The following is a 24,888-nucleotide window of genomic DNA, read 5'->3' on the forward strand; positions in this document are numbered from 1 at the left end:
GAAGGACATCACAGATGTCCATGATGTACCTATGGTGCCCATATGAAGATGATGTCATCAGCATACATGGGAAAGAATCTCTATAGATATTCCACCAGGACTTTCATATCGCCATCAGACTGACTCTGGATTACTCTACCCAGCAAAATTCATTTCTTGGACACCACTGTGAAAACTTGCAATGGTCACATCACTACATCATATCAAAAACCAACTGATCCCTACAGCTACATCCATCACCAGCATTCATCCTAGACACACCACTAGGATCAACTGTCTACTGCCAAGCTTTTACAACTGTGTCTGCTCTGATGCCACTAGCTGGGATGCAAGTCTTTGTTACTTGGGACGGGGATTTCTTCACTTACAATACCATCCCTCCCCCCCCCAACAAAAAAAAAAAGGTCATAGCCACTCAGATCAACAAAGCCAGACTCAGACCCTGCTCCAATATCAACACTGAAACAATGACAACCGAATCCCTCTTGTCACCTACAGCACCATCCTCCTAATATTAGACATTTCTCCCAAAAAAATGTTGGTGTTCCTTTGGCAACATTAAAGGACCTAGACTGCAGCAGAAAATGTAGCCAGAGGTTAGGAAAAAATGCATACATTTGGCTGGCTTTAGTGCAGTAACCCCAAAAAACACGTATTTTACCTTAAAGCTAACAACTGAAACTAACAAGCAAATCAATGCCCTGGCCACTGGGCTATATTGCTTTATTAGAGGATTAATTAAAGATGCTTTATTTTGTGTCTGTGCAGGATTATTCCTTCTACCATATATGCTAGTAGTTTGGCCAGCCCAGTGTTTCATTTAACAATTTCCAAGTTTGTTAATGTAGGGTGAATAGAGGTATTTGTAGCAGCATTGCCTATTTTGATTATTTTATTTGACATATGCCAATTACAGAAACACAGTACTTGGATGTGAAGTTACTATACAGTTTCATGCAACAGACCATAAGTGTGAAAACAACATTTTTCAGTCAATTAAAACAAAACAAAAATGGAGTTATGTTTTTAGAAACCATTCCTCACCTCCGAGATGAGGAATATAAGACAGTGAACTTGTGCTGTGTTGGGTCTGTGTAAGATAGCAGAATGTTTAAAAAAAAAAAGAAAAAAAAGATGTTAATTGCCATAAGAAGCTTTCACATCTAAAAGCCTTTATTTAACATACAGACCCATAATTCAAAGTGTAAAAGTATGCTAATAGTATGTAAATTACAATGTATAAAAACAGTTCAGACAGTAAGACAAGATAGCTGCTCTAATATTTCATTAGATAATCCACCTCTGCAACATTTCATTATATACAGAGCCTGAGGATGGTTGAGAAATTGAGAATGAACAGAAGATCAGACAAACATTACAAATACAGTAGGTCTGAGAGAATACACTAGTTCAGTGCACCTAAAGGAGTCTTCAACTTCAGAAAAGATTGCTCAGCAGTATCTTCCACCTTGGATCTCTCCCTGGTGCTTATAGATTTATTCTCTTTATCCTTTTTGTGACTCTTTTTCTGCTGACAAATATTAAAATATTCCCAGTTAGTATTCTTTTTTCATGCTATGCTAAAGAAACCAAGTTTATTCACTGGTTTCCATCATGCAATTCAATACAATCTCCAAACCATACAGTTTGCAAGACATGTTAACTTGAATGACAAGAGATCACAGCATCATTTCTTGTTTCATGATTCGATTATTAGACCCAATCATTTTTGGGGGTTAAGGCTGATGGCAAAAGATTTTTTGCAACTTCCTATATCCAAAACCTCTGCATCTGAAGGGAGACTTCAGCAGATCCTACACACTAGACCAGTAGTTCTCAGCCAGTGTTGTAGCATGTGTAGATGCTGCAAGACCCCATCAGGAGTGCCACGAGGTAGATTCTGCTGCAGCAGCAGCAGCAGCGGCCAAGTAAAATCATTCTGGGTCCATCTACATGTGCTATTAGCATGGAGCAATAGACTCTGGTGCATACCTTGCCATAAATTTAGTGCCCTCGGGTGCAGCGTTTACATGCGCACATGGGACCAGCTGGCAGGGGGCTCTGAGGATCAGCCTGCCGGCCAAGGGCTGACACAACCCAGCTCAATGTACTGTGGAGAGGTTGACTGGAACATAAGAGTGCTCCAGTGCAGGGCTGGCTGGCTGGCAGGCAGCCCCACACTGAAACACCCTCATGCCCCATGCAGCCCCATCAGCATCTAAACATGCATTGCTGTGCACTAAAGAATGCTGCTACAGGACAGAACTTGTATTTACAAGTACTAACCTGCAGCAGAGTTAATTCATTTCCTGTGGACATGTAGATGCACATGTAGATGCTGAGACTACTGCAGAGCTAATTAGGCATCTCTGCAGTGAACTTCTTGTGTAGGTGCACCCTCTGTGCGCAAGGCTGCAGCATTTGCACAATCTTCATGCATTAGGGAAAGCTGGTGCTGGCTGCAGCACTCCCCAGTCCAACCCCTAGTGCTCCTTCTGGAAACAGAGGCATGAAGGACACTTCCATCAGCCCTGCATTCTTGTTTGCAGGAGATGCTGTGCACAATTGGACTAGGAAAGGGCTGAAGCATTATTGTGCTCTACCACCTGCTTTAGAGTTGTCAAAGTCCTAATACAGGCGTAACATTTGCACATACTACAGCCCTTCTTGGGTTGGCTGTGCAGCAGGCACTCTAGACAGTTTTACCTGGAGGCAGCAGCACCCAGTTGAGAAGCATCAAGGTAAGTTGAACACAATAGTTCTCAACTAGGGATGCCATCAGATTCAGAAAAGTTGCATTCAGGGTGCCCAGACAAGCAGTTGAGAACCAGTGCACTAGACATTAGTAAGCATTCCAAAGCAGTCTGTTGGCTATCCAAAAGCAATCATGGATGAAGCTAAAGAAAAGTTCTTGATGGACCTGAACCAGTTCTGAGGAAAGAGACACTAATCTGAGTTTATTAAATCCACTAGAGAGGGAATTGTATAAAATGGCCTTATCTAAAGATCTTGGAGTACACTAGTCTTAATATCATGTTGAACACTCATTAAACTATAAGCACGTTTCAGTGTTGTACACTGGGCCACTTTAATAACATCTTATTTACACTGACATTTCCAGCAATATAACCTGAAAGGAGAAATGTATTGACTGGTTATCTTAATCTATGCATATGAAGTCTTAAATTGATATTCTGAAGATTTAAGGCCATCACAAACCTTCACTGAATGCTACGAAGTGCTGTTAAAAAGGCAGAGCATGCATCTATATCTGACGCTATTGCATAAAAGGCTGTTTGACACATCTGCAGAAGTTACCTGGAAAAAGGGAACACCGCCATTTGTTTGGCAGGACGCACTTGCATTTAGGAACGATTTGTCACTGATGACACTTTCATTAGATTCCTGCACAGCCTCTTCTTCCTCCAACGAGTCCTAAGAAAAGAGAAGTTTCAAGTAGGAGGCAGGAAAAGGATGATCATATCTATAAGATAGGTGGCATAATCTTTTGTTATTTATAATTCTGTGTGTACTACTGCATAGGGAAAGCAGGAAAATATACTTTTTTACCCAAGACACTGTTAGCCCCTCTGTTAATTTCCTTAACTTTTCCTTAACTTTGTGTCTAGATACAGACTACAATAGAACTAAAAATACCAAGTTAAAGGGTTTTCAGTTCACTTAAAGTTATAACTAGAAGCTGAAGAGCTTAGGACAAGTCACTATAGAGTTGTGTATTCATATTTTCTCACATATTTACCTGATCCATATTTTCTTCTGCCATCTTTGCTGCACTGTTTAGGTTAGCCACAAGTTCTAGCTGCTTTTGTCTTAATTGCTCAAGCAGCAGTTCACGGGGTTCTGTCCTCACAATTTCCACTGGATACAAGTAATCTCTTCTCTGTGGAGTTGTTCCTTTAATGAAGGTGATGTACTAATGAGCAGTATTTAAACACTTTCAGCTTTAGCTTTAATAACAGATCTTGGATTTTGTTAAATTGAATGTGAAAAGTTGTCTTTGTTAACCGATCAATTTACTTTCAGTATGCATATTAAAAGACTGAAGACTGAAAGATGCTTTCTGATCATAAATTATTTTAGTTTATGAACTCTGCAGTGATGGTGCTTGCTATGAGATCATTACCCTCCCCACCTCCTTTCAATACCTGTTGAGACATCCACTTTAAGCTCCTCCTGCAGAAAGCCATTGACCCGAATCAGTCCATGCAGTGCTTCATCACAGAGTGCCAGTTTCTGCTCTACGAAAATATCCTGATCAGCCTTTATCTGGTCAAGAAGGCTCTTCAGTGCTCTCTCTTCATCAGATTTCTGTCTGTCAATTTGGTTTGTAACTTCACCAACTGATGCCTGACAGCCTACATCTACATTCTAAAAGACAAAACACATTAACTGAAAAGTTAAGGTCTCTTGCCTTACTTGTGCACATTTCAGATCATATCACTAAAGTGACTTAGTATCTGGAAGCTCAAACATAAAAATTTTAACACTAATCTCACGCTGCTCATTTTGAGCCCTGTCTTTAGAAGGTAGTCAGTTGACTTGGGAAGCACATTCTTTCCACAGAAAACAGCTACTAATAATTAGATCAGGACACTGACCACTCAGATTCCATATTCTGCCTCATGAGTACAAAGACACTTCAAGGGAATGTGTAGCTGCCATTTAACCCCTCAATATTTTAGAGAAACCAATTAAAACACGAAAGTGTCCATAACAAATATTTAGTCCCAACTTCAGATTTGTTTCCACGTATATTGTACTTTAATGAAAAATTCTGGATGGAAGGAATCCTAAACTATACAACAGTCATATTTACCATCTGTAAGCTCTGAAGTTGCTGCTTCTGACTGCTGAAGGTAGACATCTGTTGATCAGTAAAGTGGATAATCTTGGTATTTGCAAGTTCACTCCATTCATCTGTCTCATGACACACTCTTAAGAAACTGCCACGAAGTTGCTCAGAGTGTTCAGAGGATTCCTCCAACATTATCTGGTTTTCACTGTTTAACTGCCTGACTTCTTGTGAGAAGTTCTCCAAAGATGTAATAAATTTGTCATGGCTAGAAGTTGTACAAGTGACCAAGTCTGTAGTTTGCCTGCACAAACAGCAAATCACATTATGGGGAAATGGATTTAAAGATGTTTTCCATTTAAGACAATTACCCTCCCCAGCATCAGCAAAAGAGCTGAATTTCAAAATAAAGATCCAGTCATACTGTGGTAGGTCATGAGAATGCTTGTTTAATCCACTCATATAGCACTGTTTTACCTGGCAGCAACCCAGAATCATTGCACTATCTAGTGAATTAAAAACATTAAAATTGTGGCTATTATTTTTCAGAGACTAACAACTTCAGCAAACTTAAGGCTCATCAATTTTTGTACTTAATTTCAAGATACTGCCAATTTTAGGGAAGCAGAGTTCCTTCCAAAGTATTTTCCATTGGGTTCCTATGAGTCATTACAAAAATCTTGGTTTCAACTGCATGTTTCAGTAAAAGTAATTTTCCTTGTCTGATGGGTTTATACTAATTCATTTGACTACAGAATCATGTCAGAATGATTCAGAATGATTTGATGTCCTCTTTCAAACAAAATCTTTATCATATAATCAAGAACACACCTAGCTGCATTTGATGATTCTCCACTTTTTTCTGAAAGACTGAGCCTTTTAGCTGTAAGACCCATGAAAGCAGTGCCTGAATAGAAGTTTAAAAACTCTTATAATCTAGGAAAATCTGAATTTTGGTATAAATGTTGTGATAGGATACTCCTCAAATAAATGGGTCTTACGAATAATGTACTATATATTTATTTATATACAAACGTAGTGATGATGTCATTTTGTAGTCCCTTTATATACTGGTGAAAGAGAAAGTTAGAACTAAAACATGCAAAATCTTACAGATGGACATTTTCTTGGACATTAGCAATGGCAGTCTTCAAACCTCTACCCGTTGTCACTATACCACTTAAGTTCTGCTGGGTTTCCTGAAGCAACAGATTCAACTGGCTTTGTAATGAAGACACAAGTTGATTTGTACTCTGTTAAAAACAAAGCAAAAACCCCAATTATACATTTCTCAGGGGTGCTGCCTGCTAACATTGAACTGAAAAGAAAATCCTTATGCAAAGTTCTAATGTGGGGTGACAAGCATCATAGCTTCCATTTTAGATCCCTGTGCTTAGGAAAGATGTAAATGAAGAAAATACTTGATTTTGAAGGCATGCTGGGGAACAAAAACAAAACAAAAACTAAAAACACAGCTATAAGCACTATAGAAGTTGGCACAAGTTAATTTCCACCTCCTCCCTCCCTTGTGGGTAGAGAACTCCAATCAGTTGAATTATTAGAACAGCCAATGCTGTTGTCCTACTACTGATCCCTACTGGAATAAGCATGAGGATCTACTTTAAGTTAAGGCAGGTGCAAAACACTTGGTGCAAAAAAAGCTTGAATTCCCTGCTTTTATTCTAAGAAAACATAATACCTTTGTATGTGCCAGCTTTGCCATCTCCACTTTTTCCTTTAAATTCTCACAGTCATCCTGAAGCTGAGCCAGAACACAGTTTGTTTCTTTCTGTAATTTATTCAGAGTGACACGGAGTTCTCTAAAGGAGGCACTCAGTTCCTCTTTATGGCTTTCCATCTTTAGAGAGAGAAGAGTTATGTTAAGATTACATAATGAATCCAGATATTATGGAAGTTAAGACTGCATACATTCATCCAACTAGTTTTGTGACTACACAATCTCTATCCCGAAGAGCTTGCAAATTAGAGACACTAATGAATAAAGTGGCGAGAGGTAATTAGCTCTTTTTTCAGTCTGAAGTCTAGCAGAAGGCAGGTTAGATTTGTACTTTCTGAGACTAATAATCAGAAATGGAAAAGATTTCATTAGCAAGAAAAAGAACTAGAGGGCGGGATTTTACAGATGAACATCTACAGATGGTAGTCTGGTCTATGCATGACCTTTCATAGCAGCTTGCTCTTGTGAGCTCTTGCTCACAAAAACTTATATACTGATGAATCAGTTAATGTAAGATGCATCTCTCCCCTGCCTTCTGTCTAAAGACTAAAGGGTTATGGCAAACTTGTATATGGCAGTTATTTCAAATAGTTTGAAATCACAGAAGGGAGCTTAGAATATTACAGAAGGTCATTCCAAAGAACAGTGCAGCAGAAGCACAGAGCAAAAAATGGAGTGAAATAATAATACTTAGGGAGAAGCCTGAAGGCAGCAAGAGCACTGGAATATATTAAATGCTGAAAACATTAACCATACACTGATAAAGGTAGAGAGTTAGTGAAGATGGGCAATCTATATATATGGAATGAAGTGTCTGTCTGTTTGCTTGCTTATAACTCAAGAATGGCTGGTCCTATCTAATCTAAACCTTCCAAAAAATCACTGAATACCACACAAAGAAAATTATGGGCAGGTTATTTTTCACTTGACCCTTTCTGGGGCTTCCAGTAACTATTTAAAGCAACAATGCTTTTCACATGAACAGTTGTATGTGGCTCGTTCCAAAGTTGGTAGTTGAAGAGGGATGTATATACTGGCACCACCAGGAAACACTATGAACAAAAAAGATCATTCATTTGGATATTATTTGGAACGTAGCTCCACATTAAATACTAAATATGTTGTTCTAAGTTCTTTGAAAATAAACAAACACTGCAAGTACAAAAAAGAATGACCTGGGTGAAGAACAGGTCCTTCTGCCAGTTTATAGATTAAAAAAACAAAACAAAACATAGGAGTGAGAATTTAAAGCAGTCAGGAGAGCAAGTTCCCTAGAACAGGGATTACTTTTTGGCAGAAGGGATGACAAAAGAAGAGTTTGCAGGGGGAGCAAAATCAAGGAAAAAGTCAACAAAGACAGGTGGTAGCAAAGGAAAAAGTCCCAATCAATAGTAAGATATAGGGATTACCAGCATCAGGGACAAGAAGCATGGGATGAAGAGTGAGTGGCCCTGTTCATTTTGAATGTTTTCCAAGCTCAGCATAGCAATGTCAGTTGCCCAAATCTTAACCATCTTAAATTTCCCATTATTTAAACAAGGGTCACACATCAAATGTATATGGAAGAGTCCCCTCCTTTTCAAAAACTACACTTTGATATTCTCTCATGACATTTAGGTTAGAGGTTGTACTGATGCAGGGAAACCTCCAGAACCACATAAAGGAAAAACAGAGGTAGAGACTGAGAAGAGATGTTCAGAAAGAGGCAAAGGAAAAGCCAATAAGCTAAACAAACTGGAGGAGCACAATAAGAGAGTTCTGTTAGTCTGTCATTACCTTATCAGCTATAGATGAATATTTGTTGATGTTGTTTTGAAACTGGCAGTTTAGTCCCAGGACCAAGTCCACAACAGGTGACATACTACTCAGTGCCTGTCCTAATCCAGACTTATGCTCGTCCTAGAAAGAACACCACATAACCAAAATCAAACAAGTTTGCATTCAAGTTTCTTACAAACTTCCAACTCATTTGGGTATTTTAGGGACTTCTCTGCACAGAATTTTTCTTTAGCTTTCTATTTTTTAGGAAACTCTAAAAAATAGGTTTTCAGGCATTCTGATTGGAAAAAATAGCCTTCAAAACACTAATAGCATAACCCACTGCCTGAGAACCTGAGGCAATGACAGAGTGGCAATTTCTTCAAGGTATACAGGCTAAAGGATTTTTCTAAAATGGCTACACCAACTCTTTAGCAGTTTTCTAAATCCAGGTAAGATTCACATCCTCAAAGTCAGTCAAGAGCATCTACATTTACTAACAAGCAATCTCTGCAGCTCAGCTTTACATTCAATGGACAGAGTCTCCTGTTCTAGTATTTTTTCAGACACCCGAGAAACTTCAGTGGATACCATCTCCTTAATAGAAGTGAATGATGAAGATACAAGTGATGTAATGACACTAGTGGCTGAAGAGCTGGCAGACAGAAGGTCACCTACAAAGAAAAACAGGATATAGTTTAAGCTCTCCAGAGTTCTAGAGGACAAAAAGGCGGTATCCAAACACAATCCTTTGGAAATCTGAAGGTAACAGCAAGAATAAACACTTTAACCCAAATCAAGAATAGTGCCTCTTGTTAGCTGTAATATGAACCTGAAAGAGTCTAACCTGCTGCTTGCCTTAATCTACAGCAGAGATATCTAACCAGCAGCCCATGTGGAGTTAAGTTGTGGCTCCCATGCTCCTGTCTGGCCAACTTTCCCCACCCATTGTTCTGGTGGAGTCTCTGGGCTCCCTCTCTCCCTCCCCCAGCTTTGTCTGCCTGCTTTTACCCCAGGAGGTGGGACAGTACAGCAGGGGGAAGGTAAGGATGAGCCTAGGGCCAAAGTAATGCAGCTGTGGGGAATGTGGGGGCAAGGTGGAGAAAGGCCTCTGGTGTACAGTACAGCAGGAGGGAAGGGAAAGGGAAGGCATCTGGATGTGTAGCCCAGGTGGCCAGTGGCGTGCCACTCCTACTTATGTGACCCATGGGGCATTTGGCTCCAGCCACTAAGAAGTTGGACAGCTGAACTACATAGTTTCAAGAAAAGCTTGATCTACACCAGATCAATTTTAGGGGAAAAAAAAAAACCATAGGCATTTCTGTTGCATATGGTTTAGAATGATAATCAGATTGCATGAAATATTATACTTACCAATTACATTAACATAAAAGTCCAACACCTGTTGTTGTTTCAAACCATTCTCAGTAACTGAATCTTTCATTTTGCTGAATAGAATGTTCATTTGTCCTGCAAATGTTTTCTGAGCTTTTGCATTATGTTGATCAACTGCTTTTTTGCGATCTAGTTTTGCATGGAGACCAGACACGTCTTTTGTTGTTTCTTCAACTGTACTGAGCAACTAAAATTGAAAGAAAGTTAATTACTTTCTCAGGTCTTCAAATAAAGCATTTTCAGGCATTTATGATGTATTCTCCAGAACAGACATGCTAAAGCTTTAAGGAACCCAGTTAGAGTGCTCCCAAAAAGGTAACTAAAGGAGCATGGTGGTCCTCTTTCTAAAGTTTTACTGAAATACTGGGTGGTTAACCTACTTTAAACAGGACTCATATGTTCTAGTAGGTTTCTGTTTGGGAAGCAGAATTTTGGTTTGCCAGCCAATGCAAATAACCACTCTCACTTAGTATAAGCGAAAACTACAAGGGTAGAAGTACAACGCGTTATTTATATTCAAGTCAATTATAATACAGCATTTGCCAGTTTGCACTGAGAGAAAGTATAGTTTTCTATAGCAAACCACTGTCCAAAGAATTAAGAGCAATACTTAATCTAAAATTACAAATATGCCCTGAAGTATAATGGTGGTAGTCAATGCTGTTTCAGCTAGTCATTTATTTAGGGCTACCTTTTAGTTGAGTCAGCATTGCGAGACCTTCCTCCATACACTTTTGGGATGCGTTTACAACCGCAATCCCCACTCAACTTTTATTCAATAATTTATCCCATTATAGGACTGGAAGTCATGCCCAATTTAGGTAGAGTTGCTTTGTGGGGTAAACATTTGCTGAGTCACTGTCCCATGTGCAAATGGATGTGAAGATGCTGGAGCTCAGAGCTCATGAGCTAAGGGGGCATTGAGGAAATAAAGCATGCCCGTTAGGGAGAAGCCAAAGTAGTCATCAATCACATTTAAAAAAAATAAATATATGGGAAGTCTCAAATAGTGTCTCTGGCCCATTAAAACTTGTGGTGAAAGTCTATTCTAGTCTTCATTTTTAAAGTCAGCTAGCAAGATACCTTACCAACACAGAATTGGACACCATAAATCATTCTTTTAAGCATCTTTTAATGAAATGCTTATAAATAAAATGAAGGAAATTACTGCTGCAGTTAGGTACTACAAAAAATATAATAACCTCACTAGCAGTGCCATGAAGCTTTTCTTCAGTGCTCTCCAGAACTGAAACTACATATTCTTCCTCAGTAAGCTGAACCTTGGTCTCTTGCAAATTTTTCTGAGTTTCTTCCAGCTGCCTCTCTCTGCTTTCTAGATCTGTTTTGCATTGTTCAAGTTCATTTTTATTAACTGTGAACAACTCAGTGACCTAAAAGATAAAAGAAATAATATAGTTATTAACGAATTCCATCTTTCAGAAGTTTGAAGACCAGATTCAAGCGTTCAAATCACATCTTAATAAAGGATCTATTTTTCCTTCCACATTATATCATATGCCAAATTATTAGAAAACTGATGGTCAAAACTAGAAATGTAGCCTTAAGTCCAGTGGTAAAGTAGTATTTTCTATTAAAGACCCAAAACAATGATTGTCTGAAAAGGTCTCAGTGACAGCCCTACCTCATGCTAAAAGATTATATATATTCTTATTGTCATCACAAGAAAAAATGGTCCACTAAAAATAACTTAAGAACATGTACGAAAAAGATTCAAATCAGTACAATTTCATTTTACAAAAAGGAAGACTTATTACAGATAAGTAATAGTTGCAATCGCAAAGAGAAAAAACATTTCTCATATCATGCACATTTTCAATAAGATAAATTGCCAAGACGACATTGGCAAATAAAGTGCCAATCTACCCAGATAGGAACATTTTTAAAACAATTTTTTCCCTAAAAATCCAATATAGCGTTTTAAGGTGATTTTGAGCTTTGAAGTAGAAAAATATTCTGACATTACAAGTTAGCAAACTGAAGTGCCACTAAGAGTTAAGCATTCAGTTTAAGGCTGAATTTCAGTTTCACCCAAAGATTTAACGCACACCCTAACTAAACTCAATAACTACCAGCAGCATAAAATAGCAGCCTTTGCTCTTTTGACAGAATCCACTAAGTGGTGCTTGATCTATGAATACAGGCAGACAGATTTAGATCCAAGTAGCCTTAAGTAAAGAGAACAGTTTAGAGAGTTTCTAAAAATAACTTGAGCACAATCTTATTCTCTTGATCCTGCCTGCATCCCCCACAAATATCTATTCTAAAAAGACAGAATATTGTTGAGAAATTTCACTTACTCTTTTCATTTCTTCCTCCATGGCACTAATTTTTTCAATATACTCTGCAATTTGCTCCTCTTGAACGGTCAGTTTTCCAGTAAGAGCACTAAAAAGACAGAAATGCAATAGTTTGATTTGCTGTTCACCTACTACCTCTCAAGCTCTGCGTGGACTTGGACTACACAAGGTAAATGAAGAATATCTTGTTTCTTCCTTCAGGGGCATTACTTGACTAATACACTCTCTACAATAAGATATTCTAAATCAGACAAGAGGCAAGAAACTGATTTTTTTTAAACCAACTTCCATTCTTATGAATATAAGGCATTTCACATTTGAGGAGTTATCTCTACTTGACTAAGGTTTTCAGAGGCTTTACAAATTTTTTGTCCACTCACTCGTAGTTTTCAACAGAAATGTAGACTCCATTTTTTTCTCGAACAGCAGCAAGGTCTCTTTTAAGGCGTTCAATCTCTTCTGTATATTCCTGTAACAAATGTGATTTGTAAACCACAGAAGTTTCCAGTTTAAAAAAAAAATGAAATTTATTTACATTTGAACAGTTGCTGACAGAAAGCAGTCCTGCTTAAGAAAATGTTAGGTGAAAGTGAAAGAATGTATTAAAGTTTAGGACACAGTTCCATATCCTGAAAACAGCTCTGACTTCATAGCAGCTCTTGAATTCATTCAAAGGGATTAAGGAAATAGTGCTCAAAGGGATTAAGAAAATAGTGCTCAAAAGGTTACCTACACTGTTTAAGATCTTGCAATCACTACATCTGGTGTTCATTTACTAATAGTCACCTTAAAGTGGAATCAGTAGGAAGGGCTAAACCTTAAGACTATAATACTTCAAGTCACTAAAATGATAGTTCTGGATCAGAAAGAAGTTGCAGCTACTAATTATTCTTTACAAGCCATCTACTTTAACAGAATCAAGGTCATCACTCAGTTTTGTAAAATTAAATTAAAAGTTTACCTTAATGAGAGCTCGCTTTGTCAACTTTTGGTTAACTTCAGGCTTGTTCAGGATATTCTTTGCTCTGTGGGCATATTCCAGAGTGCTCAAGGTTTCCTGTGGTACAGAAGACAGACATATGATCTCTAGATCAAGGCTCAAGATTTCTGTGGTTTATTAGTATTTTTGCATAAGCTACACACTGTGGAAGCTGATTCTTACAAATTCAAGCTTTACCTCAAGATTTATAGATGCAGGAGAAACTGTGGCAATTATAGATGTTTTTGTTCGCCCTCCAAGAGAGTCTTGCAGGATTCTAGTGAGTTTAGATTCCCTGTATGGAATATGTGGGGCTCTTTCTACAAGAGCAGTAATAACTCTACCCAGAGTCAGTAGAGACTGATTGATATTTCCAGCCTCACGGGCCCTTTTGTCAACTGCTCCAGAACGACCAATGTTTTCACTTCCTGCAAGATCAACCTAGAAGGAAAAAAAAAAAACTAGAGGTTTTTGTCATTCACTGCAAGTTTTAAAGGATTTATCTTTGAACCCCGAGAAGAAACTTTCCAGCCCCCATCCTGCTCACCTAAAAACAAGGATATGTCTATGCTTGGATGACCTGTCACCAGATAGTTACTAGCACACTATACCAGAGCACAAACATAGATGCAGCTACATGAACAAAGATGTAGTTTTTTAATCAGTGTACCAATCCTGCCCTCACCCCCCTCCAGGAAAACAACTGATCTTGGTAATAACATAATGACAATATAGCTGCATCCATGCTGCAGTCTACACACTACATAAACTGCAGCTTTCTTTATACAGCTATATTCATATTAGGACCATTTTGTCAGCTTAGTACATTGATATTGTAGCCCAGTGGCTTTTGCCCCATATCAACTGAGCTGTTGTTTGGTCTTAGCCTGCTGCTGTCTAAACTGCTAAACCTGGTTCCCCTAAGCTGGTGTCAGCTCACCGTCTATGAAGTTTATATTGAAAGAGACAACTAAGATTAATAAACCAATGTTTCTCTATTTTCCGCTTTCTGTTAAGTTGCAGAACTTCTGGAATCCCAATACAAGGTGGAGGCAGTAAAGGCACAGAGCTGTTTAGTCCAAATAATCTTTATGATACAAAGCAGATTTTGTAGTCTGATGTAGCTACATTATATATAGATAGGTGAGTCCATTACACAAGTTACTTATCACAAAGCATTAGAAAAAAACAGTTTAGTCAAACCATAAGAACTGAAGTTACTCTTTCATCGGTCTTAACTGAACAAGGAAAAGTTGTTTTGTTACTCTAGAATTGTCATCTAAATGAAACTCTGGAATTTAATGTAGATACTTACCAAGTTTAGTTTCCCAATTTTAACAAGTTCTTCTCCATCTATTGTAGTTTCTTTCATGTGTATGGTGATCGAAAACACAGAGTGGGAACGGCTGTAAAATAAGTAATTTTTCAGCTAGGCGTCCCAGCAAAGCCAAGTTCTGCTCTGTGCATAAGATATTAGTTCTGTTTACACCAGCAGACTCAATTTGCTTCATAAGTATGGCTCATTTCTTTTTGAGTATTGGTATCATTCTAATATATCAGCTCATTATATTGAGCAGGCCTACCTTGAACCTAAGCAGAGGCATTCTAACCTGTTGCCAACCTCTATGCTTGTAGAATTTGGGACCAATTTAAAAACTTTAGTGTCACTTCAGCAAGTTTCATCACCAGTGTGAGATTTCAAAGGAATGCATTCATGTCTGTGATAAGATGCAGACACCTTTTGTGGGGGGAACATGTAGAATAGATTATGCAGAGGAATAAAATAACAAGCTGAACAATTTCCAGGTGCATTACTCTTGTTGCCCAATTCACTGCAACTCAGATACCTCTTACAGCAGCAGTCACATGAACAGAGTATCTTGCTATATACCCAAAATGTGATAAGTGCCCAAAACTGCTACAGCACGTGTATGGTCAAAAAATGGAGTGTTGCTTTCAAAACAACAAATGCCATATCAAGAAGCTGTTGATGGGAGATCACCTAGGAGTTTATAACCCATTGACTTCTGCTTGTAAGATTCAATGGGGAACACAACACCAGTTGTTGCAGTCGTGAGTAGTACTCTGCATCGGCATGCAGCAAACCCAGCTTCCAGTCCAGTTACCAAATTTTCAGTACTTAGAGTGCAAGAAGAGATGGTCTTGCATTGACATGGATACAAACAGGGTCATCCATCCAATAAGGTTTTTGCTATCAGAGATGTTAGTAATAAATTTTAGAACACCATTTGCTAATTAAGGTCAAAAGTGTCACTCCTGCAAGAAGGTAGGCTTCTTGTAGCTAAAAGAACGATGCTTAGGATGAAATAAACTCATCCACCAAGACGTACATATCAAGTCTGTACTGTAACTACAGCATGCTTTAAGTACATATTCTCTGCAGCAGAGACCTACTATTTCAATCTGTGTTAGTACAAACAACACATTTCAGTTGCATACTGTTGTCAGTCAAGCTTTTAATTTCCCCTTTTGCCTATCAGTCACTCAGCACTTGAGAGGTTTGAAAAGTTATTTCCAGATTTACTAGTAAATTTCATTACTAGGAGACAAGACTAAGTATTCTCTGCTCTCCTGTCTTGTGCACTTCAGCAAGGGGTCAGCACCAGTATGGTGCTTTCCACCCCACCCTAGATATCGTGAGCAGTTAAGAGAACAAAAACTTAAACACTTTAAAAAAAAAAATTAACACTGTATCTGAAGAGTCACCAAACCACATTGCTCTGCAGGATGTTGGAAACACGATTTAGAAAGCAATAACAGAACCCCAGCTCCAACAGCCTGAATATAGGAATCATGAGATCAAACAGAACCACTCTAGTCTTAACACCTTTCAGTCACACACAGGTTTCCTATAACTTAAATTAATACACATTTTATGAAAAGAGGAAAGTGTGGTACCTAGAATATGCATTCATATAAGTAGCTGCAGTAGTTCTTTTTGCGGCTCCCCTCTCCAGTATTTGATAGACTTCATCTTTGTTGTGCACAGTTATTTCTTCCAAGCCTTTAATAATGACACCCCGCTGTCAAAACAGAAGTTTAGGCTGTTTGTCTTGTTCCAAAGAAGTCCAGAAGCTGTGCTTAAATTTTGGAAGCCAGAATTTACCTTGTTACGAGGGTCATCAAACATTTGCAGCCTCTCTCCAACATCAGGAGAAGGAGTCAAAAGATCAAAAAGCTCCTCATTGTAGATCTCCAACAGAGAGACTTTCACAGAAAATTCAGTACCATTCTCTGAAAGTTTCTCAAATATTTGATGCAGTGTACGAGGGATTATACCAGCTAGTGGATCCTATAAAGTATAGACACATTTAACATGTATATCAGCATCAAGGAGCTGAGACAAAGATAGAAGAGAAGAATCTGGGGATATTCAGTGAAATAAACTTAACAAATTTGAAATAGATGGATGACCTTGTGCATATATAACCCTGTGGCACATGGTATATTTCAGAAATGACAAATATGTTAAAAGGATAAACTCATGGGTTTTTTTTTAAAGGTGAAAGGAAAATATTCTTAATCCTAAAGATGTGTAAACTATTAGAGTTGATCAGTTAAAAAAAAACAAAAAACTTAGAAGTCAGATCCCAAGGTTTTGTTAACTACAACAACTAACCTTCTGCAATGTGCTCATGCTGAATATTACAGAACAAGCTACCATATATCATGGAGTCCCCCAAGAGGAGTGCTAGCTCAGGACTACTACAGCATGAGGCCAGCACAGGGTAACTTCTAGAGCAGGGTGGGAGTTCAGGCTTCTTCCAGCATGGTTGTACCATGGCCCCAACTCAAGGAGCTAGCATCCAGGTCAGCTCCTAAGAGAAGGACAGTACCTCCTGTTGGGGAGATCAAGCACAACCCCAAGTTCTAAGCAGCTAAACAGATAGCTGCCCTTGAACAAAGGTGTTCACTGGGTAAAGGCCACCCAGCCAGGTGTTCTCTGCCCTCTCCAAATGGTTAAGCAGTTCCTCTGCCCCCATTCCAACCCACACAGCCCAGAGGATACTCAGCTGTTCCCTTTCCACTCTCCCCAGCTACTGAGACTTAAAGCTTCTCTGCTCAACCCTCTCCAGAGTGCCTCCACCAAATAAATATTCTCTTTTTCCAGCCTGCTCTCCCCATTTTTATGCTTATCTTGTTTTCCTCCCCTTGATGCTTCTAAGGGATCCTCTAAACAAGGAGTACCATGCCCACCTGAACCATCAACAGTGCTATTTAAAGACCTTACTAATTGTGATGATTACTCTAGTCTTGACCTGCACATACCCAGTCCTAGCATTTAACCCAGGGGCTGGCAAAATACAGCCCACAGCCTGTATCCAGACCACCACGCCATTCTTTCCAGCCTGTGGGGCTTGTAAAAAACTTAGAAAGTTAATTATCTGCCCTGGCTGCCTGTCAAAGATAACAAGGTGCCAGCAGCAGCAGGACCCAGCAGCAGGACCTAGGGGCAGCAGGATCCAGCAGCAGCAGCACCTAGCAGAGGCTTCTGGCCTAGTGACCCTGAGGTTGTTCCCTCAACTTCATGCAACTCAGCTAAGAATGGAGGGAGGTGGGTAGGACTGCTAGTAATTGCCCCAATCCTCAGGGCCAGGCCAGTTCCTGCTGCGTCCTGAGGTCCAGCGATACAACCAGGAACCACGTAGTGCCAGAGTGGCCAGCCAATGGGCAGGCAGGGGGCTGAGGAGAAGTGATGGTGGCAGGCAGGAAAGCGGGGAAATGATGGTGGCAGCAGCAGCACGTGGGGTGGGGGGTGAGTGGCAGCAGGCAGGCAGGACACAATGAAGTAGGAACACAGTATTATACCAAACACCGTTAACACAGAAATGTTAAAATAAATTCCATAGTCCCTCAAGCTAGGAAAATCCCTGACATCAAATTTACCTCTTCCCAAGTATATTCATCGTTTGGTGACCTCTCCCCTTCCATTGTGAAGGTTTTTCCTGTACCAGTTTGGCCGTAGCTGCAAGGAAGAAATTGAATAATTAAACAGCATATGTGAAACAGAAGTTACAAATCACCAACATGTTCGGGTTACTTACGCAAATACAGTACAGTTGTAACCCATAATAACTTCATCCAAAATAGGACACACAACACTTCGGTACACATCAATTTGTTTTGCTTGAGCTCCAAAAACCTGTTGAGGCACAGCATAATGTATAGATTAATTTAATCTATTGCCTATTTCCCCACATAGCTTCCCCAACTGAAGAGTTAAAGACACTTTCTAGCCAATATCTCAAACTCATTAACTCAAGAAACAATTACCATATCAAACGTATAAGTCTTCCTTGAGGTTTTATCTGTTACCCCTCCAGTACGGATACTAACTTCTTTTCTTCCTTGATCACAATCTACAACAGCAAAGGAGTTTGCTTTGCGCTCTGATGTATTAAAGGGCCTAAAAGACAAAATTTAAAAATATGTCTGATGTAACTGCTAAGAAGAATGAAGACTAACTGGTGCTGCTTGTTTTGTTTGAGTTCATGACTGTTTAAAGTATATAGTTTGTAAAGTACACTTGTTAAATCCAGAGAGGAAGAAAAATTAGTGAAATTTATTTTCAAACCACTGAAGACTGTGCTTGAACATCTGGCAGTGGTTTTGCAAATTCATTTTTCAACAAATTTATACATAAAATTTGCTACAGTATAGAAACATGCAATGGCTAATTTGAACTATGGAATGGCCTTGTCTTGCTGGAGAGTGTGACTTTGTGACAACTCCACTACCCACCAGCCAGGGGGATTTGGAAGTCTGACTACCCATAGCAATTTATTTTTTATTCAATAGCTAAAGCACAATATAAACTTGCAGTGCATCTGAAGTTAAACAATAGATTATACCACTAGAACTCTTCATTCTCATTTCTGAGATTGTGACTAGCAGGCACTTAATTTTCTGAAAGTCTTCCATTTGGAAAGAAGCTTCTCATAATTCTCAGCTCAAAGCTGACATTAAAGGGAAATTGTGTAAAAACACAAGTGATCACTTAATAACTTGATTCTGATGACAAGCAACTTTTCAAAATATTCAAACCTAGCATATATAGTTCTTTTGAGGCCTAGAGCTTCTGACAATTAGAAATAAGTATTTTTTAATATCTAAGTTTGAAAAGTGCTTTTAAGCAAAAATTACCTTGAGTCCAGATTTGTGAGTTCATGTTTACTTTGGGTACACATCATTCATGTGATTTTGAAGTAACAATATGATCAGCAGGTTCTCCCAAAAGCCAAAACTGCTCATTATTTACATAGCAGCTTTACTGAACTACACATCTAGGCAGGCTGCAAAGGACCATTCTATTTACAAGTCAAGATTCTTGACTTGACAATATTCTCAAAGCTTACCCATTTAAGATGGGTAAGCAACAGGGGCCAGGGCAATGCTGAGAGTAGGGAGCCAGCGCACACATCCTCAGGAGGCCTCAAATGCCTCTACAGAAATGCTCGTAGTATGGGAAATAAGCAAGAGGAATTACCCTCCTGACACCAATCTAGACATAGTGGGGCTCACTGAAACGTGGTGGGACCCAACACATGACTGGGCAAATATCAAAGGCTACAGGCTGTACAGGAGGGATAGGACAGGGTGGAAAGGTGCGGGCGTGGTGCTCTACATTAAGGAGGAATACATGAGTGGGGACCTGGTGACAGTCTATAAACTCACTAGGGGGGGACCAGAAGGGTTTGGGAGAGACCTTGTTTCCCCTAGCGCCCCCTGGCATGACAAGGAATAACGGCCATAAGTTGTTGGAGAGTAGGTTTAGATTAGACATCCATAAGAACTACTTCACAGTTAGGGCGGCTAGGATCTGAAACCAACTTCCAAAGGAAGTGGTGCTGGCTCCTACCCTGGGGGTCTTTAAGAAGGGACTTGATGCCTACCTAGCTGGGATCATTTGAGCCCAGTTTTTTCTCCTGCCCAGGCAGGGGGTCGGACTTGAAGATCTACAAGGTCCCTTCCGACCCTACTTCTATGATTCTGTGACATCCATATCAATTAGCAGAGTTAGAGGAGGGGCACTCTGAAGTGCTCTGGGTTAGAATACAAGGCAGTCAAGGGGAAAGAGACTTAACGGTAGGGGTCTACTACTGGAATTCACCATCCAGCACAAGGTGGCAAAGGCCTGCAGCAAGGCAGCAGCCCTAGATTTCAGGAGGGCAGACTTCAATGAGCTAAGGAGAATAGTCGGGGATGCACTGAGGTCCCAGAGAGGAGGGGAGTCAGGTGTTCAAGAAGAGTGGTCACTCTTTAAGAAGATGATCCTCCAAGCCCAAAGGGAAGTAATCCCAACATGGATCAAAGGGAGCAGGGGGGTGCAAAAGCCCCCCATGGCTCACCAAAAGCATCTGGGAATGTCTCCTAGATAAAAGGGAGGCGCACACCCAATGGCAGGGAGGGGCCATCACCAGGGAGGATTATACTGCAGTTATTTGGGGATGCAGGGGGGCAGCCAGGAAGGCCAAGGCAGAGATGGAACCGGGACTAGCTTCCCAGATCAAGGACAACAGGAAGTCCTTTTTTAAATACATAGGGGGCAAAAAGAAGGTTCCGGGTAATGTGGGGACATGCTAGGAAATTTGGTCATCACACCAGATGACAAAGCTAACCTATTTAACGACTTCTTTGCCTTCATTTTCCTGAGCAGGGACCAGAACAGTCACCTCCCCCCCGGACCCCCCCTAGACCCCAGGGGAGGCGCACCTAGGCCAAGGGTTAGTGAGGAAATAGTTAAGGAACTTCTGGAGGGACTGGACGTATTCAAATCAGCTGGTCTGGATGATCTCCACCCCAGAGTACTGAGGGAATTAGCTGAGGTCATTGCGGGACCCCTGGCACGGCTTTACGAGCACTCGTGGTGCTCTGGTGTGGTGCCAGAGGACTGCAAAAGGGCCAACGTGGTTCCTATCTTCAAAAAGGGGAGGAAGGAGGACCTGGGAAGTTATAGGCCAGTTAGTCTTACCTCAGTCCTGGGTAAGCTTTTTGAGAGAATTATTCTGGCACATGTCCACGAGGAACCAGCAGGGGAGATTATGCTTAGGGGCAACCAACACGGGTTCATTAGAGGCAGGTCCTGTCAGACCAACCTGGTAGCCTTCTACGACCAGGTCACCAAATCCTTAGATGCAGGGGTAGCGGTGGATATAGCCTTCCTGGACTTTCTGGATAGCAGAGACACTGAATCTAACAGAAGTCTGGGGAGGGGCAGCTAGGACTGTGGAGGTCTGTGGCAGAGATGCAGGTCTCTCCTACTAGGGCAGGGATGGGCAAAGTCTGGCCCATGGGCTGGATCAGGCCCATGGTGGACTCCATTTCCCAGCAGCCTCTGTCCACAACACTGCAGCAAGTTTCCATGGAGACCCCAGTCCTAGGGCTACGGTTTCCATAGAAACTGGCCCCAGCAGCACTGGCAGGGCATGCAGCTGGGCAGGGCACTGCTCCAGGGCTTGGATCTTGTGGTAGTACAGCATGGTCCAGAGCTAGGGCAGAGCTGGACAGGGGATGCCTTGCCAAGGCAGTGTGGTGCTCGCAGCAGCAAGCAGCTTTCCTGTGCAGCCCCGCAGCACCAGGTCGCGCCCACTGGGCTGCAGAGGCCCCAGGGGAGGGCAGCAGGGTAGGGGCCCAGACCAGCAGTGGGCAGCCCACCCCCACCCTTGCCCCATGCACACATCTATAGGTCCACCCTAACCCCCCAGGAGCACCCAGAGTGGCAGAGAGCTGGCCCCAACCCCCCACTCTCCAGACAAGCATCCCACACCTCTGTCCCACTCCTGCCCCCAGCTGAACAGTAGTCTGAGCCCTCCCCAACTCCCTCCCTCCCCATGGGGGCCTCAATCTCTCCCAACCCCACTTACTTGAGGGAGCTGCTTTATAGGATGCCTGGCAGGATGCATATACAGGCACATGGCACCCCTGCCTGATGGCTCTCCTCCCATTCCCTCCCAGCCCCTGCAGGCTGGAACTCTACCAGTCTGCGGAGGGCTCTTTGCAAGATCGCAAAAAAGTGCATGTTTCTCTGCTAAAATGAAGACTCCCCATTTTCCTCTGGCAAAGGGGGAAATTTGTGTTTTTCTCCATTTTTCCCTGTGGAAAACAGAAAACCCAGATCCCTGCTAATCTGTAAAAGAGCCTCTGGGAACCCCATAAGTTTGGGCCCCTAATATAGTCCATGGCCTGTTGTGACCTACTTAAAAAACTTCTAAAAAGGTTACATGAATATATTGTCTCAAACAGTATACAATTAGAAGTTATAATCCTTATTCAATGAAGATATCTTTGAGCTTTAACATACCTTTAAAAATGCAATTAAATAAAAAAAATCTAGTTTAAATTTAAAAAATCCAATTTTTTTTAATTGGTTGATTTTTATGGAGGGGGAGCTCTACATCAAGGGCATGGACAGATTATAACAGTATTGTCAGCACGCACCTCCTTGCTCAGGTGGGGTTGACATGCTAATGAGAACAGGCAGGAACCATCACAGCTTATCTCACAACTTCCCTCTATTCACAACAACAGTCATGTTTCTGCACAGAAGCCTGGTTAAAGAAGAAAGTGACTGCTGTTTCTCAGACCAAGCATATAGTTGAAGGAATTTGAGGCTGTATTTACCTGGGAAATCTTCTTTAGGAATGCCAGATGCTACTAAAGGGCTCTAAAAGGATGTTAAAAATCCAAGGGACTCATTTCTAAAAATATCTGAGCCCATGAAAGATCTCAGTTCTCTTCTCATGGCACTAAACAATACACTGAACTGAAGTGTACACTGATGTTTAGTGAGGAAGTGGCAAAACACCGCTGGCCTCACAAACCAAAAAGGAGAAGCTATCCCTTGCATTCTCCCAAGATCTTATTTCAAAGTCTGCAGCTTCAAAAAACGGTATTGCTACTGGGCAATACAAGGGCAGTGAGAAACAGAGCTGGGATTTTACAAGGCAGTGCAGGGAGGAGCGCATCAGGGAAGGCTGCATTCAGCCTCCTCCTAAGGAATTATCCCCTTCCCCTCTGGGGGTGACTCGGAGGCAAGTCCTCTCCCTTCCCCTTCCCCCTACCTCGCCTGCGGTTGAAGGCTGTGTCCACGCTGCCCCGTGTGAGTTCCTGCCCCACCCTAGCTCACCCGGGACAGTGGCAACACCAGGCAGGCACCTTCCCCCTCCCCGGGAAGGAGCGGGGGGTGGGGCGTGGAGAAGGGACCCCCGGGCGGCCGCGCGCTCACCTGCAGCGCACCACCACCTGGATGTTCTTGCCCTTCTCCTCCTTCTTGGCGCCGCCCTGGGAGCCAAACGAAGCCATCGCGAAACCTGAGGGGGGCGAAGCGGTGAGCTCAAGGCAGGGCGGCGCTGAGGCAGCCCCGCCCCGCAGCGCTGACCCCAGCCCGGCCCAGCGACGGTCGCCCAGAGCCCAAAAGACAATCCCGGAGCCCAGGGAACGGCCGGACCCGCGCTCACCGCCGTCGCCGCCGCCGCCGCCGCCACCCCGCGCACGATCCAGGGGCAGCTGCCGCCGCTCTCGCCAACTTCGAACCACGCGCCTCCCCCCGCCGCAGCCAATCAGCGGGAGCGCCTGCGCCCCCGGGAGCCGCGCGGCATCATGGGACTTATTTTAAAACTCCGGGACGGGGGCGGGGCTTTCATGACGTCACGCAGGCAAGGAACCCTGCGCTTTCAGCAATATGGCTGGGCTTGTGCTGAAGCGTAGTGCATGCTGGGACCGGCGGTCCCGGTTGAAACGGGCAGCCCAACCCTCCCCCAGTCATGTGACGCGGGTGGGTGGGATCCTTAGTCCCAGCGCTGGGGCGGTTGCTGGCAGGTGGGGTTTTGCGGTCCTAGCGGTAGTCGGCTCCGTCCTGGGACGTGCTGCTGCTCGGCCTTCCGCTAGTCTCGTCCCTCCCCAGGAACGAGGAGCCCCACGTACGGCGCTGTGGCGTTTTTCTAGGGCTCGTGCAAGATGCAGCGCGTGATACGTGTTGAGGAGGCTTCGCTTCCCTTTTCCAACCCCCCCCCCGCCCTCCGTTCCGAGTAGGGGAAGCGCACCTGGTGCTTTCGGGCAGATGCTCCCTTCCTTTCGCAGAGAGGAGGCGGGGGGATCCCGAGCAGAGCAGAGGCTTGACCCGCGCGGGAAAGGTGATGCCGGAGCCCTCTGCCAACAGAGGCAAGAAGCAATGAAGTGGGGCAGCCACAAGGCAGCTTTCATCCGTCAAACACGGCGTGAGGCCTGCTCAGACACTGCTGCGTTTAGAAGGCAGCTAGGGAGATGGCCAAGATACCCCAGAAAGCTAGTAACTACTGGGTTCTCTGGTACTGTCGACCCTCAACTCTTCCTCTCCTTTTGCAAGTGGGGGAGTAAGGCAGCACTGCTGCTGGAGAAAGGCAGCATGTACTCATGTCATTACAGACTGGACCATTCACCTGCTACTGCCTCTGCTATTGAAGTGGGACAGGAGCTATAACTGGCATTCTCAAATGTCCAAGCACTTGTGTCTTCAGTGGAAATATCTTGCTGCTTAAATACAGTTTTAAGCAGTTTTCTGGGGCTTGGGTAAGGTTTTTAACCTTAAATCAAAGGAACAGATTCTGCCCAGTTTAAGGAAAGCAGCCACCAAAATGTGAACTTTGATGATTGAAAAGCAGTATTAATTACCACTCTATTCTTACTGACTCCACCATTTTTCTCATTCTATGTGGTGTAGTATATATGTGCTGAGTCTGGTAATTTGCATAGGGAATTGTGTAGGGCTGACCTGTACACAAGCATGAGGCTTATGCATGTTCACAGTCTACTTGGTTATACCCTTCTGCAGTGTAAACTTTGAAGGAGGCTTGATCTGAAAGACTTGTGAGTTCAATTTCCTTTCTGG

At 42.2% G+C, this 24,888-nt stretch overlaps 1 protein-coding gene across 4 annotated transcripts; it reads right to left on the reverse strand.

Moving 5' to 3' along the window:
* Window positions 1-878: 878 nt before the first annotated feature.
* Window positions 879-23,634, reverse strand: KIF11 (kinesin family member 11). 4 transcript variants are annotated; one of them, XM_090057098.1, is made up of 23 exons: window positions 23,480-23,634; window positions 23,248-23,332; window positions 18,297-18,429; window positions 18,068-18,165; window positions 17,910-17,988; window positions 16,129-16,314; window positions 15,921-16,045; window positions 14,317-14,407; window positions 13,200-13,442; window positions 12,984-13,079; window positions 12,403-12,491; window positions 12,023-12,110; window positions 10,907-11,095; window positions 9,684-9,891; window positions 8,811-8,983; window positions 8,328-8,450; window positions 6,513-6,671; window positions 5,927-6,066; window positions 4,838-5,117; window positions 4,167-4,389; window positions 3,761-3,915; window positions 3,319-3,435; window positions 879-1,528 (listed from the first exon to the last, which is right to left on the reverse strand). In XM_090057098.1, exons 2-23 carry the CDS (start codon window positions 23,322-23,324, stop codon window positions 1,406-1,408), a joined length of 3,195 nt encoding a protein of 1,064 aa, XP_089913224.1. In that variant the 5' UTR covers window positions 23,325-23,332; window positions 23,480-23,634; the 3' UTR covers window positions 879-1,405. The 4 variants fall into 4 exon arrangements, with proteins under 4 accessions (XP_089913224.1, XP_089913222.1, XP_089913223.1 ...); XM_090057096.1 differs by having other exon boundaries at window positions 879-1,531; XM_090057097.1 differs by having other exon boundaries at window positions 879-1,531; window positions 23,489-23,510.
* Between the last annotated feature and the right edge of the window lie 1,254 nt (window positions 23,635-24,888).

Source organism: Crocodylus siamensis, chromosome 7 (genome assembly GCF_052110815.1).
Source record: "Crocodylus siamensis isolate JL-2025a chromosome 7, ASM5211081v1, whole genome shotgun sequence".
Classification (NCBI taxonomy): domain Eukaryota; kingdom Metazoa; phylum Chordata; order Crocodylia; family Crocodylidae; genus Crocodylus; species Crocodylus siamensis.